At 38.4% G+C, this 14,992-nt stretch overlaps 1 protein-coding gene and 1 gene segment (V, D, J or C); one reads left to right on the top strand and one right to left on the bottom strand.

Moving 5' to 3' along the window:
* The window catches only part of LOC115834252 (immunoglobulin kappa light chain-like), a 78,083-nt gene that overhangs the window by 22,201 nt on the left and 40,890 nt on the right, over positions 1 to 14,992 (bottom strand). The gene's annotated exons all lie outside the window — the stretch shown is intronic.
* Positions 7,433 to 8,357, top strand: LOC101179117. The segment is given in 2 exon segments: positions 7,433 to 7,504; positions 7,723 to 8,357. Coding segments are annotated over 2 exon segments (537 nt in total).

Here is a 14,992-nt window from a genome sequence, read left to right as displayed (position 1 = left end):
TGTGGGGACTGGGCACTGTGACTTTTACGAGCTCTCTAGATGTTTCCAGTATGATCTTGCCCTGACCCCTCCCTCCTGTCTAACTGTGTTTCTTATTGGGCCTTCTCTCCTTCCCTGCTCCTATGACTGGGACCTCCCTTCTAATCTTTGAAGGCACTGAGGTCTTCCTTCAGGACCTAAAGCCTCTTCATTACTGAGCCAGGTGCTGCCACCCCTTCCATGTCAAGCTCACATTCCATCTTCGTTATGACTCTGGCCTCTGGTCAGAACCTGGGGTGCTCTTTCCCTTCAGGAAGCTGGGGCTTGGAGGCCCAGGACTTCACCATCAGAGTCTTTTGTTCCTGGTTGTAGTTGGAATCTCATGCATTTTCATGTAGAGATTACACTGTTTGCAGGGCCCATCTTGTCTTCACAGTGAAGAGAGAAGTCTTAGCTCTTCAAAAGTCATGTTGCTTGCTGTTGGAGCCCCGATATGTGGCCCAGACTATGGTGAGGTGAGTGAGGCATTGCCCTGGTCATAAAATTTAAGGAGATCCGCCAGACTCATAGTCAAAATAAAGAATATTTTAATGCAGTATTTAAACAATCAAAATTAATGCAAAAAATCCATGATGAAAAAAATCAGAATTTAAGTCAATTCCGGGTCTATTTAGTGAATAAAGAGATATCAATAGGGACTGCTTTATTTTATTTTATTTTATTTTATTTTATTTTATTATTTTATTTTAAGATGGAAGTCTTGCTCTGTTGCCCAGGCTGGAGTGCATTGGCACAATCTTGGCTCACTGCAACCTCCACCTCCTGGGTTCAAGTGATTTTCCTGCCTCAGCCTCCCAAGTAGCTGGGATTACAAGTGCCTGCCACCACTCCTGGATAATTTTGTATTTTTAAAAGGGATGGGGTTTCACCATGTTGGCCAGGCTGGTCTTGAACTCCTGACCTCAAGTGATCCACCCGCCTTGGCCTCCCAAAGTGTTGGGATTACAGGCGTGAGCCACCACGCCCAGCCAGGGACTGTTTTTATATTTGTGGCTAAGGGGGATTTGAGGGATAATTTGAGTCTGTTCTGCTTTCTTGGGTTGTGTGTCTCAAATAATTCTCAAATATCACAAAATAAATTTTGTGATGAAAATATTTTATAGTAAAGCACACACGGCCATATCGTGGAAAGAAATGCCAACATTTTATGAAATTTTAAAATAAATCAAGCTCAACTACTGGAGAAGCTGAGGTAGGAGGATCGCTTGAGCCCGGGAGTTGGAGGTTACAGTGAGCCATGCATTCGAAAGCAGAACGGAATCAAATTATCCCTCGAATGCGCTACAGCCACAATATACAACAGTCATTAGTGATATCGCTTTATTCACTAGATAGATCCTGAATTGTCTCGCTCTGTCGCCCAGGCTGGAGTGCAGTGCGAGACCTTGTCTGTCAAACAAATAAATAAATAAATACAAAAAGAAATACAAACAAAAACAAGCTCAAGACTTTGAAGAAATGATACCCCGGATCTTTGAGACCAAGACTCCCGAGTTACACACATTTTCTTCTTTCTGCCACTAGGTGGAGGCAGTGGAGCGGGTTGAGAATCACTGTCATAAAGCTTATAATGAAAGAACATCAGAGTGCCAGACAGTGGAGTTGCTATAAAGTGCAGAGTAGCTACTCCTGTGCTATACTTGGTCGCGTATGAGAGGGAAGTGACTGGAAGGGAGGCTCGAAACAATGAGAAAAGCCCTAAGAATCAGGTCTGATGAACTTACATAAATGGCCTTGCACACAACTTTTCTGGCTGAACCTGCACTTCCCATAAGTCAAATGCAAATGTTGGAAGGAGTATCTTGCGAGGTTCTTTCTAGCTTGTACAGCCTGAGCTATTTTAAAGGAGAAAAGCTGACGAGCAATCGTCCTTGGAATTTGCAGTGCATAAACTTGACGAGCATAGGGCAGCAGTGCACACCCCTTTTAAGAAGTAACCTTCCAAATTTTCTACTGCCATGAGAGAGTTCTGATTCTACAAATAGGAGACAGTGTTTGGACCACTTAATAACAACCAACTCTAAAAGTAAATTTTCTTTTTATTAAACCTTTTAATTTTACATTTGTAAACAGAAAAGAAATCCTTATTGTGTTGGCTCTGGGCCATCACTTTCTTGGTTCAACTCCTTCCTCCTGACCACTGCTTCTAAGTCTCCTGTGCTGCTTTCTTCTCATCTCTTCGACCTCTACTTGTTGGGTTACCTGCCAGGGCCCAGTCTGCCTTCATTGATTTAACTCATTGCTTAGTAACCTCGCCCTGTTTCCCAAATTTGCATCTCCAGCCCGGACTATTTCTCTGAACTCCAGAATCATGCATATTCATCCACCTGTCCAAGGGATATTGCCAATTAGAGGTCTAGCAGGCATCTCAAATGTCTAATATGTTCAACTCTAAGCCCTGATTCCCGCCTGCCTTCCCCATCTCAGAAAATGTCCTTCCAAATTCTCTAGTTGGTCAGGTTCAAACACTTGCACCCACCTTGATTTCACGTTTCTCCCACGCCTCACATCCAATATGTTAACAAATTCTATTTTTTTCTACCTTTGAAACATGACCAGAATCTGACACTTTTCACCACAGTTGCCACTGAGCCTCTTGACTATTATCAAGAAAGGAGGTGTGTTCTGTTTTGTAAAGATTATTAAAAGATGTTAAATTGGGACTTTTTTTGTATTTGTTTTGTAAGGTATCTCAAAGGCCAAGAATAATATAATGGATATTGTGTTCTTTAATGGAACGATTCATTTTCTCTCCTCCTCCACTGCCTTTTGGGGGATGGTGGAGGTATTGGAGGATTTTCAGAATAAGAAGCAATTTTATTGCTGTTCACCACATGTCAGGAGGGTATGGTGTGGTGGGCTTGGGAGTGGACAGTTTAAGCCTAGAACTTAGATACTAGGGTCCCTGTGCAGCACAAACCCTAATAGGTCTCGGTGAGTAACAGAATAGATAAAAGAGAGCTCAGTCTGGTCATAAATCCTTTGACCAGTTGCCATCCATTGCCATGAGAAATTCCCCAAGAAGACACCCACCTCTTTTTCAGGCAATTCTGTTTACTAGATTCTGGAGGATTCGTTATCATCGAAGAACCCTGCCTTCTAGTCAGATGGTGCATTAGTCAGAATTCTTTTTGCAAGTGACATAAGTCAGCTGTAACACATACAAGTAGAAAAGGAATTAGAAAAAGAAAAGTAGTTATACTAATGTGAAAGAAAAAATAAACCTCAGGACCCCAAAATCACTAAGCCAAAAGGGAAAGTCAAGCTGGGAACGGCATCAGGCAAAACTGCCTCCCATTTTATTCCTAAATAAGATAGCTACAAAGAAAAAAAAGCTACATACCTCCCTCACAATTTGCCCACAAGGGAATTCTTTGTGGACAAAGGAAGGACAGAGCTCAAAGTCATCCCTCTGTTCACTTCAGACAAACGCATATGCAATGCTTCTTCTGCTCTATTGTTTCAATAAGCCGGACTAAGGCGTAAATGACTATTTCTCTACCTGCCTTTCACATGTGAATTGTATATTCAGTGAAAGGCTGATCAGAGACTCAAAATAATGCAACCCCAGCAGGAAGCCTGCTTCCCTGCCTTGAGTTGTCACGCCTTTCCAGACTGAAGCGATGCACTTCTTATACATATCGATTGATGTTTCTTGTCTCCCTAAAATGTATAACACCAAGCTGTGCCCCGACCCCCTTGGGCATATATCAGGACCCCTAGAGGCTTTACCATAGGCTTGTCCTTAATCTTGGGAAAACAAGCTTTCTAAATTAATTGAGATCTGTCTCATACTTTGAGTTCGCACTAGGTTATTCACAAAGACACAAGGAAGGCTGTACATCCAGGTTGGGGCTATGCAGGTGGAAAATGTACCTTTGATCATGTCACCAAACCAGTCCAGGGATACGCCCAAAACATGCTTGGCAGCGTGAGGCTGCAGTGTGCACTGATTATGTTACTGCTTATGGACTTGGTCTCACTGCTTGTGAGAGTCATTTTCTTGATTACTTTTCTCAAATTTGGGTGAGGTGAATCTGTAGCTCCACAAGATGGTGTAGAGGGGGCAATGTGAAGCCATGTAACCTTATTGAACATCTTTTTGGAGTGTCCATTTTACTTGAATGTTTCATGGAAAAAAATTATATTAAAATTTATACACACATAAAAGACACAAATTGTAATATTTACTATGAGAAGAAAACATGATTTAAAAGATAAGCTTCAAACTGCACAAATAGCAGTGGGGGAGACAAAGGTAGTTATTCACTTCCCTCTGCTGCTTATTGTGAACCATGAGAAGCCCCATCTTAAAGCGTCTGATGAAATACACGGACTTACAATAGCAAATCTATGCATATATCTTATTTTAGCCTTTTCTGCTAGACTTTGGGTTGGAGAAGTGATGTGAGAAGGTGGAAAGAGCACAAAATTAGGAGTCAAAAGGCCTGGTTTTAGCCTCAGCTCTGCCACGAACTAAGTAAGTGACCCAGGTTAAGACATTTCTATCTGTGCCCTCTAAGATATTTCCTTATATCAAAGAATGCAATAGATAATTTCTAAGGTTCTTTTTGGCTTTTAGTCTGTAAGTCATTGGAATGGAGACGTTAGGCGAGCATTCTTCTTTGGAGCTGTAGAACATTAGTTTGATCACCAGAAGGCACAGGATCCCGTGGTGATATAGGATTATAGGAAATGAACAAAACACAATCTTCTCTCATTCACTTCTCTCACAGTCTTCTCTCACTTCTCTCTCTCTTTTCTGTTTTGTGTATTTATATTTTCCATGATAGCGTAGGTTATACCATTGCCCCAAATCTCATGGCCTAGCAGCAACAAATGCTTATGTCTTGCTCATGCTACGTTCTTCACAAGGGCCAGAAAGGTGCTCTGCTCCACGCAGTCACTCAAGGATCCAGGCAGACAGAGCCTCTACCATCTTGTATTTGCATCATTTGGAGCACATGGCCTCTTAAGTTGCTTCCATAGATAAAGGATAGACTGGAAAATTCCGTAAGATCTTTTTCCTGCGTCAGCCTGCAAGGGATGTATGTTACTTCCATGACTATTTCATTGGCCATAACTGATTTACATCTGTAAGGAGACTGGGACATATAGGTGAGCAAATGGAACATGTGGAATGTAATGTCTCTAAGATAAATATTTACAATTCACAAATGTACAAAGAATTTTATAGATGCATCCATAATTCACATTTTGTGTCATTATCACCATTTTCTCCTAAATTACATAAAACTTATTTTATATATTGACATGTGCTTCATATTTATCATTTATCACTGCCTGCTAATTTTCATCAGGAGCATCAATGGCTATTCAATATTCTATTATATTTATGTACCACAGTTTATAAATGTATTGAGGTTTAAGTGATAATTTATTATGGTTTTTTGCTATTATAACTTATTGAATTGATGAAATGACATACCTTTATTAACTGATTTTTCTAAGATTAATTTCTAGTTCCACGAGACTTTCCACTTTGGATGGTAAAAAGGGAGATAACATTTCTACTTATATGCATAAATTAATTCTAGGTAGTGAATTTTAGTTATCTGGGAATAATTTTTAGATATGGCAACTCTCATTCATTTTGACAAGAAAAATCTAAAGCTCATAAACCCTGAATCCTATATGCTTACTCTCACAAAAATCTCTAATGTCCTGCTGGGATTTATCCACAGTTTAGATTAGACCTGGAATACATATGGTCATGCAACAATGATCTTAGAATGGGACTTTAACTTGGCTTTAGGAACTGAGGCTGAGAGTAATAGAATTGATTTTTTTGTGTGTGTGAAGCTCCTATTATAATAATGAGAATACTTTGATTCACTCAGTTAAAGTTTTCCCCTGATTCATTGTGTACATACAGTGAAGGATCAAGAAAGAGAAATTTTTAAATGAAAGCATTAGCCAGACAAGTTTGACCTCACAGTTTTACTAAGGGATATATCACCTAGTTTTGGTTCTATTTCTAACATCTTCACGTTGTGAAAAGACTCTTGGGAACCTGGTTAAATCCCAAAGAATGCTGCAATGGGAGGTTGGCCCTTATGAATTATTTAATATCTTGAGCTGCCTTCGGAAAATGTTGCTGAGCAGGCATTGAAGAGTATCAGTAAAATTCACTGAGAATTTGTTTATTATGATTAACACAGGTAAAAGCCAGTATATTACTGATTAACATAGGTAAAAGGCAGTGAAGAAATTGGGAATGCTTTCTCTTCTGCTTTCTGCTATGATGCACAAGGTGTTTCACATTTATGCCCCTAGGAAAATTACTAGGCAGTCCTTGAGTACCAGTCTCTGCTAGCTGCACTTTTACTTGCTGTTTCTTGTTGAGGCTTGTCTTAATGATGCTTTGGGGGGTTCCAGAACTTAATTCTATATGTTAATGTGATATGCAGCCGTATATGTTATGGAGCTCCAGAGATGCCCATAGTCAAAAATAACTCCTTTCAATTGCCCTCCTGACTCTCACCCTAGGTAATGCAATGTTAACTGCTCCTCACCAAGGCATTCCCAAGTCATTTTCTTATGAGATCCAAAGTTTTACTTTCATTTTCATACCAGGAAATTTCATGCAATTTAAATATCCATGAGGTTTATTTAATGATAAAGGCTATTTGAAGATACAATTTTGAAAGCGTATTATTTATTTTTTTGATGGTGGGAGAGTTGAAGGTGGATGAATAGATGTTTGTTTTCTAATGTAAATTGTAAGAGCATGTATAGCTTTCAGGTCTCTGTAGAATTCGTCTAACAAAGTTGTTTTTGTCAGTATTATTTAAATAACATAAATCTCTGGAAAATTTTACACAATTGTATTTAGAATATTATTAAAAAGAAACATTAACAACTGTTCTCTCTAGAGGCACATATATTAAAGGCTAAAAGAATAATTTCATATCTAGCAAAATTATGAGCAATGTATTAAAATAACTTAAAACTTAGCTTGAATAGACAAAATATAATTTCGGTATGGTTTAATGTATTTGCTTCTTCCCTCCTTTTCATTTTGGTGAGGTGATTTAAGATGTCTTAAAGACCCTGAAATGACAAATGTATCTAAGTGTTATGAATAAGATTTGAAGCCATGAAAAAAAAATTACTAGGCAGTTCTAGTCATTAGATCTTTTAGCAGTTTGTAGTTTTAGAGCTTCTAAGTTGACTTCTGTCTTTTCTATTCATACAATTACACATTCTGTGATGATATTTTTGGCTCTTGATTTACATTGGATACTTTCACAACCCACTGCTCATGAAATTTGCTTTTGTACTCACTGATTGTTTTTGCATAGGCCCCTCCAGGCCACGACCAGCTGTTCGGATTTTATAAACGGGGCCTTTGCATTGTGAACTGAGCTACAACAGGCAGGCAGGGGCAGCAAGATGGTGTCGCAGACCCAAGTCTTCATTTCCCTGTTGCTCTGGATCTCTGGTGAGGAATTAAAAAGTGCCACAGTCTTTTCAGAGTAATATCTGTGTAGAAATAAAAAAAAATTAAGATATAGTTGGAAATAATGACTATTTCCAATATGGATCCAATTATGTGCTGACTTATAATACTACTAGAAAGCAAATTTAAATGACATATTTCAATTATATCTGAGACAGTGTATAAGTTTATGTATAATCATTGTCCATTACTGACTACAGGTGCCTATGGGGACATCGTGATGACCCAGTCTCCAGACTCCCTGGCTGTGTCTCTGGGCGAGAGGGTCACCGTCAACTGCAAGTCCAGCCAGAGTGTTTTATACAGCTCCAACAATAAGAACTACTTAAACTGGTACCAGCAGAAACCAGGACAGGCTCCTAAGCTGCTCATTTACTGGGCATCTACCAGGGAATCCGGGGTCCCTGACCGATTCAGTGGCAGCGGGTCTGGGACAGATTTCACTCTCACCATCAGCAGCCTGCAGGCTGAAGATGTGGCAGTTTATTACTGTCAGCAGGACTATAGTACTCCTCCCACAGTGCTTCAGCCTCGAACACAAACCTCCTCCCCGTGCGTTGGGTCAGTAGGTCTTTGCTGCAGCAGCTGCTTCCTCTGCACACAGCCCCAAACATGCATGCTTCCTCTGTGTGTTGGGGAGGTCACTCTCTTGATTTATTCGTTGGAGGGTTTGCAGGGCCCAGGATAAAATCAAGAGATTTAACTTTTGCTGGATCTCTTTTTGTAGAAGATTAGATCCCTTAGAGACATTGTCAGGAGTTTTTGTGTTACAGGAACCTGCATGTTTCACGTGGACACATCACATGACCGAGCCAAATAGATTTACCTTTACTCTCCAGAACAGGGTCCACTGAGTTTTACACACAGATGGGTCAATTCTTTCCTCTATGTGCCTCCTTGACTCTGGAAAGTTTCTACTTGGATTCCTAATTCTCTTTTTTCTTTCTTCATCTGCAATCCCTCCCAATATTAAACCTTGATCCTTCCCATTCATAGCCTCCCACATAGAACGTAGTGTCCCTCTTTAGCTTTTTCCTTCCAGAGACCCTGTTTTCCAACAAAACCCATCTGGTCGATGTTGCTGAAAATTCTTACTCACTCCACCTCCTTTTGTTCTGCCCTTTTCCTCCCTCAGTTTCTTTCCATCATATTAATACTTTCATAGGCAATTTTCTAATTCTTTATTACTCTAGAAATATGTGACAGCATTTCTGATTGCCTTTTACAATAGTTTGCCAACTTCTTATTTATCATTTTTCTATTTTTAATTATCATGGTATGCAGTAGAAAGATTTTATATATATATATGTACACTCACACATATATATATATATTTATGGGGTACCTGAGATGTTTAGATACAGGCATGCAATGTGTGATAATCACATCATGGAGAATGGGGTCTCCCGCCCCTTAAACATTTACCCTTTGTGTTACAAACAATCCAATTATACTTTTTTAGTTATTTAAAAATGTGTAGTTAAGTTATTATTGACTAAAGTCACCCTGTTGTACTAGCAAATAGTAGGACTTATTCATTCTTTCTAAGTATTTTTTGTATGGATTAACTATCCCCACTTTCCCCCTACTCCCCACCCCCGCCCACTACTCTTCTCAGCCTCTGGTCGCTATCCTTCTAGTCTCTATGTTCGTGAATTCTATTGTTTTCATTTTTAGACTCTGCAAATATATGAGAATAAATGATGTTTGTCTTCCTGTACTTGGCTTATTTCACTAAACGTAATGACGTTAGTTCCATCCATATTGTTGCAAATGACAGGATCTCATTCTATTTTATGGCTGCATAGTACTCCATTGTGTTTATGTACTACATTTTCTTTTTCTGTTCATCTGTTGATGGACATTTAGGTTGCTTCCAAATCTTAGCTATTGTGAACGGTGCTGCAACAAATATGGGAGAGCAGATATCTCTTTGATATACTGATTTCCCTTGTTTTGGGTATATACCCAGCAGTGGAATCACTGAATGATATGGTAGCTCTATTTTTAGCTTTTTGAGGAACCTCCAAACTGTTCTCCATAGTGGATGTACTAATTTACATTCTCACCAACAGTGTACAAGGATTCCTTTTTCTCCACATTCTTGCCAGCTTTTGTTATTGCCTGTCTTTTGAATATAAGCCATTTTAACTGGGGCGAAATGATATCTCATTGTAGTTTTGATTTGCATTTCTCTAATGATCAGTGGTGCTGAGCACCTTTTAATATGCCTGCTTGTCATTTGTTTGTCTTCTTTTGAGAAACGTCTATTCAAATCTTGTGCCTATTTTTGATCGGATTATTAGACGTTTTCCTATAGAGTTGTTTTAGCTCCTTATACATATTATGGTTCTTAATCCCTTGTCAGATGGATAGTTCATAAATTTTTTCTCCTATTCTGTGGTTGCCCCTGCACTTTTTTGATTGCTTCCTTTGCTGTATAGAAGCTTTTAAACTTAATGTGATCCCATTTGTCAATTTTTGCTTTGATTGCCTGTGCTAGGGGGGTATTACTCGTGAAATCTTTGCCCAGACTGATGTCATGGAGAGTTTCCCAAATGTTTTCTTGTAGTAGTTTCATAGTATGAGGCCTTAGATTTGTCTTTAATCCATCTTGATTTGCTTTTTCTATATGGTGAGAGATTGAAGTCTAGTTTCATTCTCTTGCATATGGATAGCCAATTTTCCCAGCATTATTTATTGAAGAGATTCTTTTCCCTAGTGTAAATTGATGACATCTTTGTTGAAAATGAATTGACTGCAGGTATGTGGATTTGTATTTCAGGGTTATCTATTCTTTCCTTTGGTCTATATGTCTCTTTTTTATGCCAGTGCCACCCTGTTTTGGTTACTATAGCTCTGAGTATAATTTGAAGTCAGGTAACGCAATTCTTTCAGTTTTGTTCTTTTTGCTTAAGATAGGTTTGGCTATTGTGGGTCTTTTGTGGTTTAATATAAATTTAAGGATGGTTTTTTCTATTTCTGTGAGAAATGTCATTGGCATTTTGATAGGGATTGCATTGAATCTGTAGATTGCTTTGGGTACTATGGAAATTTTAACAATGCTGATTTTTCCAGTCCATGAGCATGAAATATCTTTCCATTTTTTGGTGTCCTTTTCAATTTCTTTCATCAGTATTTTATAGTTTCCATTATAAAGATCTTTCACTTGTTTGGTTAATTCTTATGTATGTAAGTGTGGTTACTGTAAATGGGATTAGTTTTAATTTTTTGTCAGAGTGTTCATTGTTGGCATATAGAAATACTGTTGTTTTTTGTATGTTGATTTTGTATCCTCCAACTTTACTGAACTGGTTTATCAGTTCTAAGAGTTTTTGAGTGGAGTCCTTAGGTTTTTCAAAATATAAGATCATATAATCAGCTAACAAGAATAATTTGACTTCTTCCATTGAATTTTTGATATCCTTAATTTCTTTCTTTTGTCTGACTGCTCTAGCTAGGACTTCCAGCACCATGCTGAATAAGAGTGGTGAAAGTGGGCATCCTTGTCATGTTCCAGATCTCTCAGGAAAGGCTTTCACTTTTCCCCCATTCAGTGTGTCTGTTATATATAGTTTTTATTATGTTAAGATATGTTTCTTCTACATCCAGTTTATTAAGCGGTTTTTATTTATTTATTTATTTTTGTTTGTTTGTTTTTTACACATCACTTCTATTGGCCATTCCTAGCTCCAAGAGGGTCTGTGTTGATGTTGTTATTGTTTTCTAATAAGGAAAAAGAGGAAAACTGAGGTTAGGAGACAATTAGCCACCTGTGCACAGGGTCAGACATGACATCAAATGATCACTGATGCAGCTCTGGTGATAGGCCTCTCTGAAAAATCACCAAACTTAACGCCAAATCCTAAGGACTCCATACCTAAAACCCCCTAAAATGAGATCAATGAAAATGAGCAGTGGGCAAAATTGGGACCCGTGAGAATGTATCCAGTAGGATCATGATCAGTCAAGAAAATGGGTTTAACTTGGCTTTCCTGGTTTATTATTATTAATTTCTTGGTTTATTATTATTATACTTTAAGTTCTGGGATACATGTGCAGAATGTGCAGGTTTGTTACATAGGTATACACGTGCCATGGTGGTTTGCTGCACCCATCAACCCATCATCTACATTAGGTATTTCTCCTAATGCTATCCCTCCCCTAGCCCCCTCTCCCCTCACAGGCCCTGATATGTGATATTCCCCTACCTGTGTCCATGTGTTTTCATTGTTCAACTCCTACTTATAAGTGAGAACATGCAGTGTTTGGTTTTCTGTTCCTGTGTTAGTTTGCTGAGAATGATGGTTTCCAGCTTCATCCATGTCCCCACAAAGGACATGAACTCATCTGTTTTTATGGCTGCATAGTATTCCATGGTGTATATGTGCCACATTTTCTTTATCCAGTCTATCATTGATGGGCATTTGGGTTGGTTCCAAGTCTTTGCTATTGTGAATAGTGCCGCAATAAACATACGTGTGCATGTGTTTTATAGTAGAATGATTTATAATCCTTTGGGTATATACCCAGTAATGGGATTGCTGGGTCAAATGGTATTTCTGGTTCTAGATCCTTGAGGAATTGCCACACTGTCTTCCACAATTGTTGAACTAATTTACACCTACCAAAACAGATATACAGACCAATGGAACAGAACAGAGGCCTCAGAAATAATGCCACACATCTACAACCATCTGATCTTTGACAAAACTGACAAAAACAAGCAATAAAGGAAGGATTCCCTATTTAATAAATGGTGTTGGGAAAACTGGCTAGCCATATGCAGAAAACTGAAACTGGATCCCTTCCTTACACCTTATACAAAAATTAACTCAAGATAGATTGAAGACTTAAATGTAAGCCCTAAAACCATAAAAACCCTAGAAGAAAACGTAGGCAATACCATTCAGGACATAGGCATGAGCAAAGACTTCTTTGGCATTTTTTCAATAGAGTAGCACTGGTAAGTATCTGTCTGTTTTTTTTTTTTTAACTGTTATTTCCTTCTGCCCTATTTTTTTCTCTCTCTGCGACTTCAAATATTTGTAAATTAATTACTGAGAAAATAATAATAGTAATAATAATAATTATTATTATTGAGACTGGGTCTCACTCAGTCACCTAGGCTGGAGTGCAGTGGTGCAATCTCGGTTCACTGCAACTTCTGACTCATGGGTTCAAGCAATTCTCCTGCCTCATCCTCCTGAGTAGCTAGGTCTACAGGTGTACACCACCAAGCCTGGCTAATTTTTGTATTTTTAGTAGAGACAGAGTTTTACCATGTTGGCCAGGCTGGTCTCAAACTCCTGACCTCAAGTGATCTGCCCACCTTGGCCTCCCAAAGTGCTAGGATTACAGGCATGAGCCACTGCACCCAGCTGAGATAACGATTTTTTAATCAAATAATTAAGTTTTCTTTCTGTTCCCTATATATTGATGTATGTTATATATTGTCATTGAAATTTTGATTGTACTCACCGTGGGATATCTTACTTTGGAATAGGCAGCATTTCAAATACAATTTATTTCCTTTGGCAGAAGGAGGATTATTTTGTTGTGAATTCAAACCTTCATTAACTTTAGTGTAACATAATACCATAAGTGATGTCTCCTGTCATTAAATCACAAATAGTATTAGGAATGAGAGGCTGAGGCAGGAGAATCGCTTGAGCTCACAGGTTTGAGGCCAGTTTGAGTGACATAGTGAGACCCCTTGTGGAAAAAAAGAGAAAATTTTAAATGCGGTATATTTAAAACACATATTTCTAGACATTTATTACTGGTATATGGAAATCATGTTTATTATCTAATATTATAAACTCTGACATGATCACTGTCATTTCTTTAGTTTTTATAAATTTTCAGCATTTGTGTGATTATGTCATATGTATTTATTGATTGACATAGACCTTAATGTCTTAAAATATAATACAGAAGTGGACATCAGTATATTATAATTTAATTAAAAAATGAAAGAACTTCCACTTAGAAGAACACCATAGCTGTTGCTATAAATGCAGAAATAAACAAAAAGTTAACTAAAAATTCATGTGTATGATGACATTGGAGAGCTACAGAAGACACGAAGATTAGATGACCTAAAATTCTAGAGAAGAAATAGACCTCTGTAGGTGAGGTAAATCTGAGCTCTCATTTAGTTCTTTTTTTGTGTGTGTGGTTTCCATGGAATCTATTTAATTAGAACTGCAGAAGTTTCTAGAAAAACACATTTTTAACCAAGGACTGCAGGTGATTCTAAGTTTTGAGTAAAAGCGTGGTTGGGGGAAAAAATTTTCTGCTTTATTGTGTGCCCGAGTACATACATGATAAGACTAAAAGCCATGGAATGGAATAAAACATTGCTTTATATAATGTATTAGTAGATACCTAAATACAATATAGTCTTAAAAATGAAGTCATATGTATATAGTTGTATTCCTAAGTATGCTAGTCCTCCCTCATCCAGAAATCCCCTTTCTGTGGTTTCAGTTACCTACAGTCAACCACAGTCTAAAACACGAGTACTGTACAAGAAGATATTTTGAGAGCAAGAGACCAACCAAGTTCACATAACTTTTCATGTTAGATCTTAGTGATGCAAATTAGATCTTACTGATACAAATGAGACATTAAGTCTTTCTCTCAGTCTGACCCTTAGAATTTTCTTTTGTAAAATTTTAAAATGCATCAAGTAATACTCACATATGTAACCCCTGACCCCTGAGCCATCACTGACACAGATGGTACCAGGACCACTGTGCACAGACAGGCTTTCGACTTGGAGTAGTAGATACAAGTTTGCTGTATTTGCAGCCTCCACTTGAGGGCTTGAATGTTCCCTGGCCTGGCTACATTGATAGCACAACTGGCTTTGACTCTGTCCCCAATTCCCCTTCCTCCCTATCCCCTATGGAAATCACAGTAATTCTCCAGGTGATATCCTGGGGATGTCCTTGGGATATTCTTGGTCTTCATCCTGCCTTAGAGAAAACTGATCCTCAGGGGCCTCACCTGATCCAGAGTTTTAGGTTTATCCTGACCCAGACTCTAATTCCAGGGTGATCCTCTTGAGTTGGAGGAAGAAATGGTGATTTTTAAAAGATAATCATCTGTGGGATCAGTAGTCAGAGGCTTCATGCTGATGAGCTGTGGGAAATAAGATCAAATGGCAGCAAAAGGGTGGAATATGGAAGTTTCCAAAATAAGAATAAAGTATAGCCCATTTGGTTCACTGGAAATTAAAGAGACCCATGGCCTTGGAAAATGATGTATGTGAGAGTTACACACCCTTCAAAGAAACATGGTGTTACCTTTGTGTATCTGCAATTGAATAGCTTGGTCATATAATGGTAATAAGAATGGCAGCAAAATGCCCAGTCATTGCCCAATGGGCTCATGAACAAAGTGATCGCAGTAGCAGGGATGGAGCTTATGCATGTCCTCAGTAAAATGGACTTTCACTCCCTA

The sequence above is a fragment of the Nomascus leucogenys genome, unplaced genomic scaffold (assembly GCF_006542625.1).
Source record: "Nomascus leucogenys isolate Asia unplaced genomic scaffold, Asia_NLE_v1 000736F_104908_qpd_obj, whole genome shotgun sequence".
NCBI lineage: Eukaryota > Metazoa > Chordata > Mammalia > Primates > Hylobatidae > Nomascus > Nomascus leucogenys.
The sequence above is the reverse complement of the archived record's forward strand: the minus strand, read 5'-3'. Positions and strand labels throughout refer to the sequence as shown.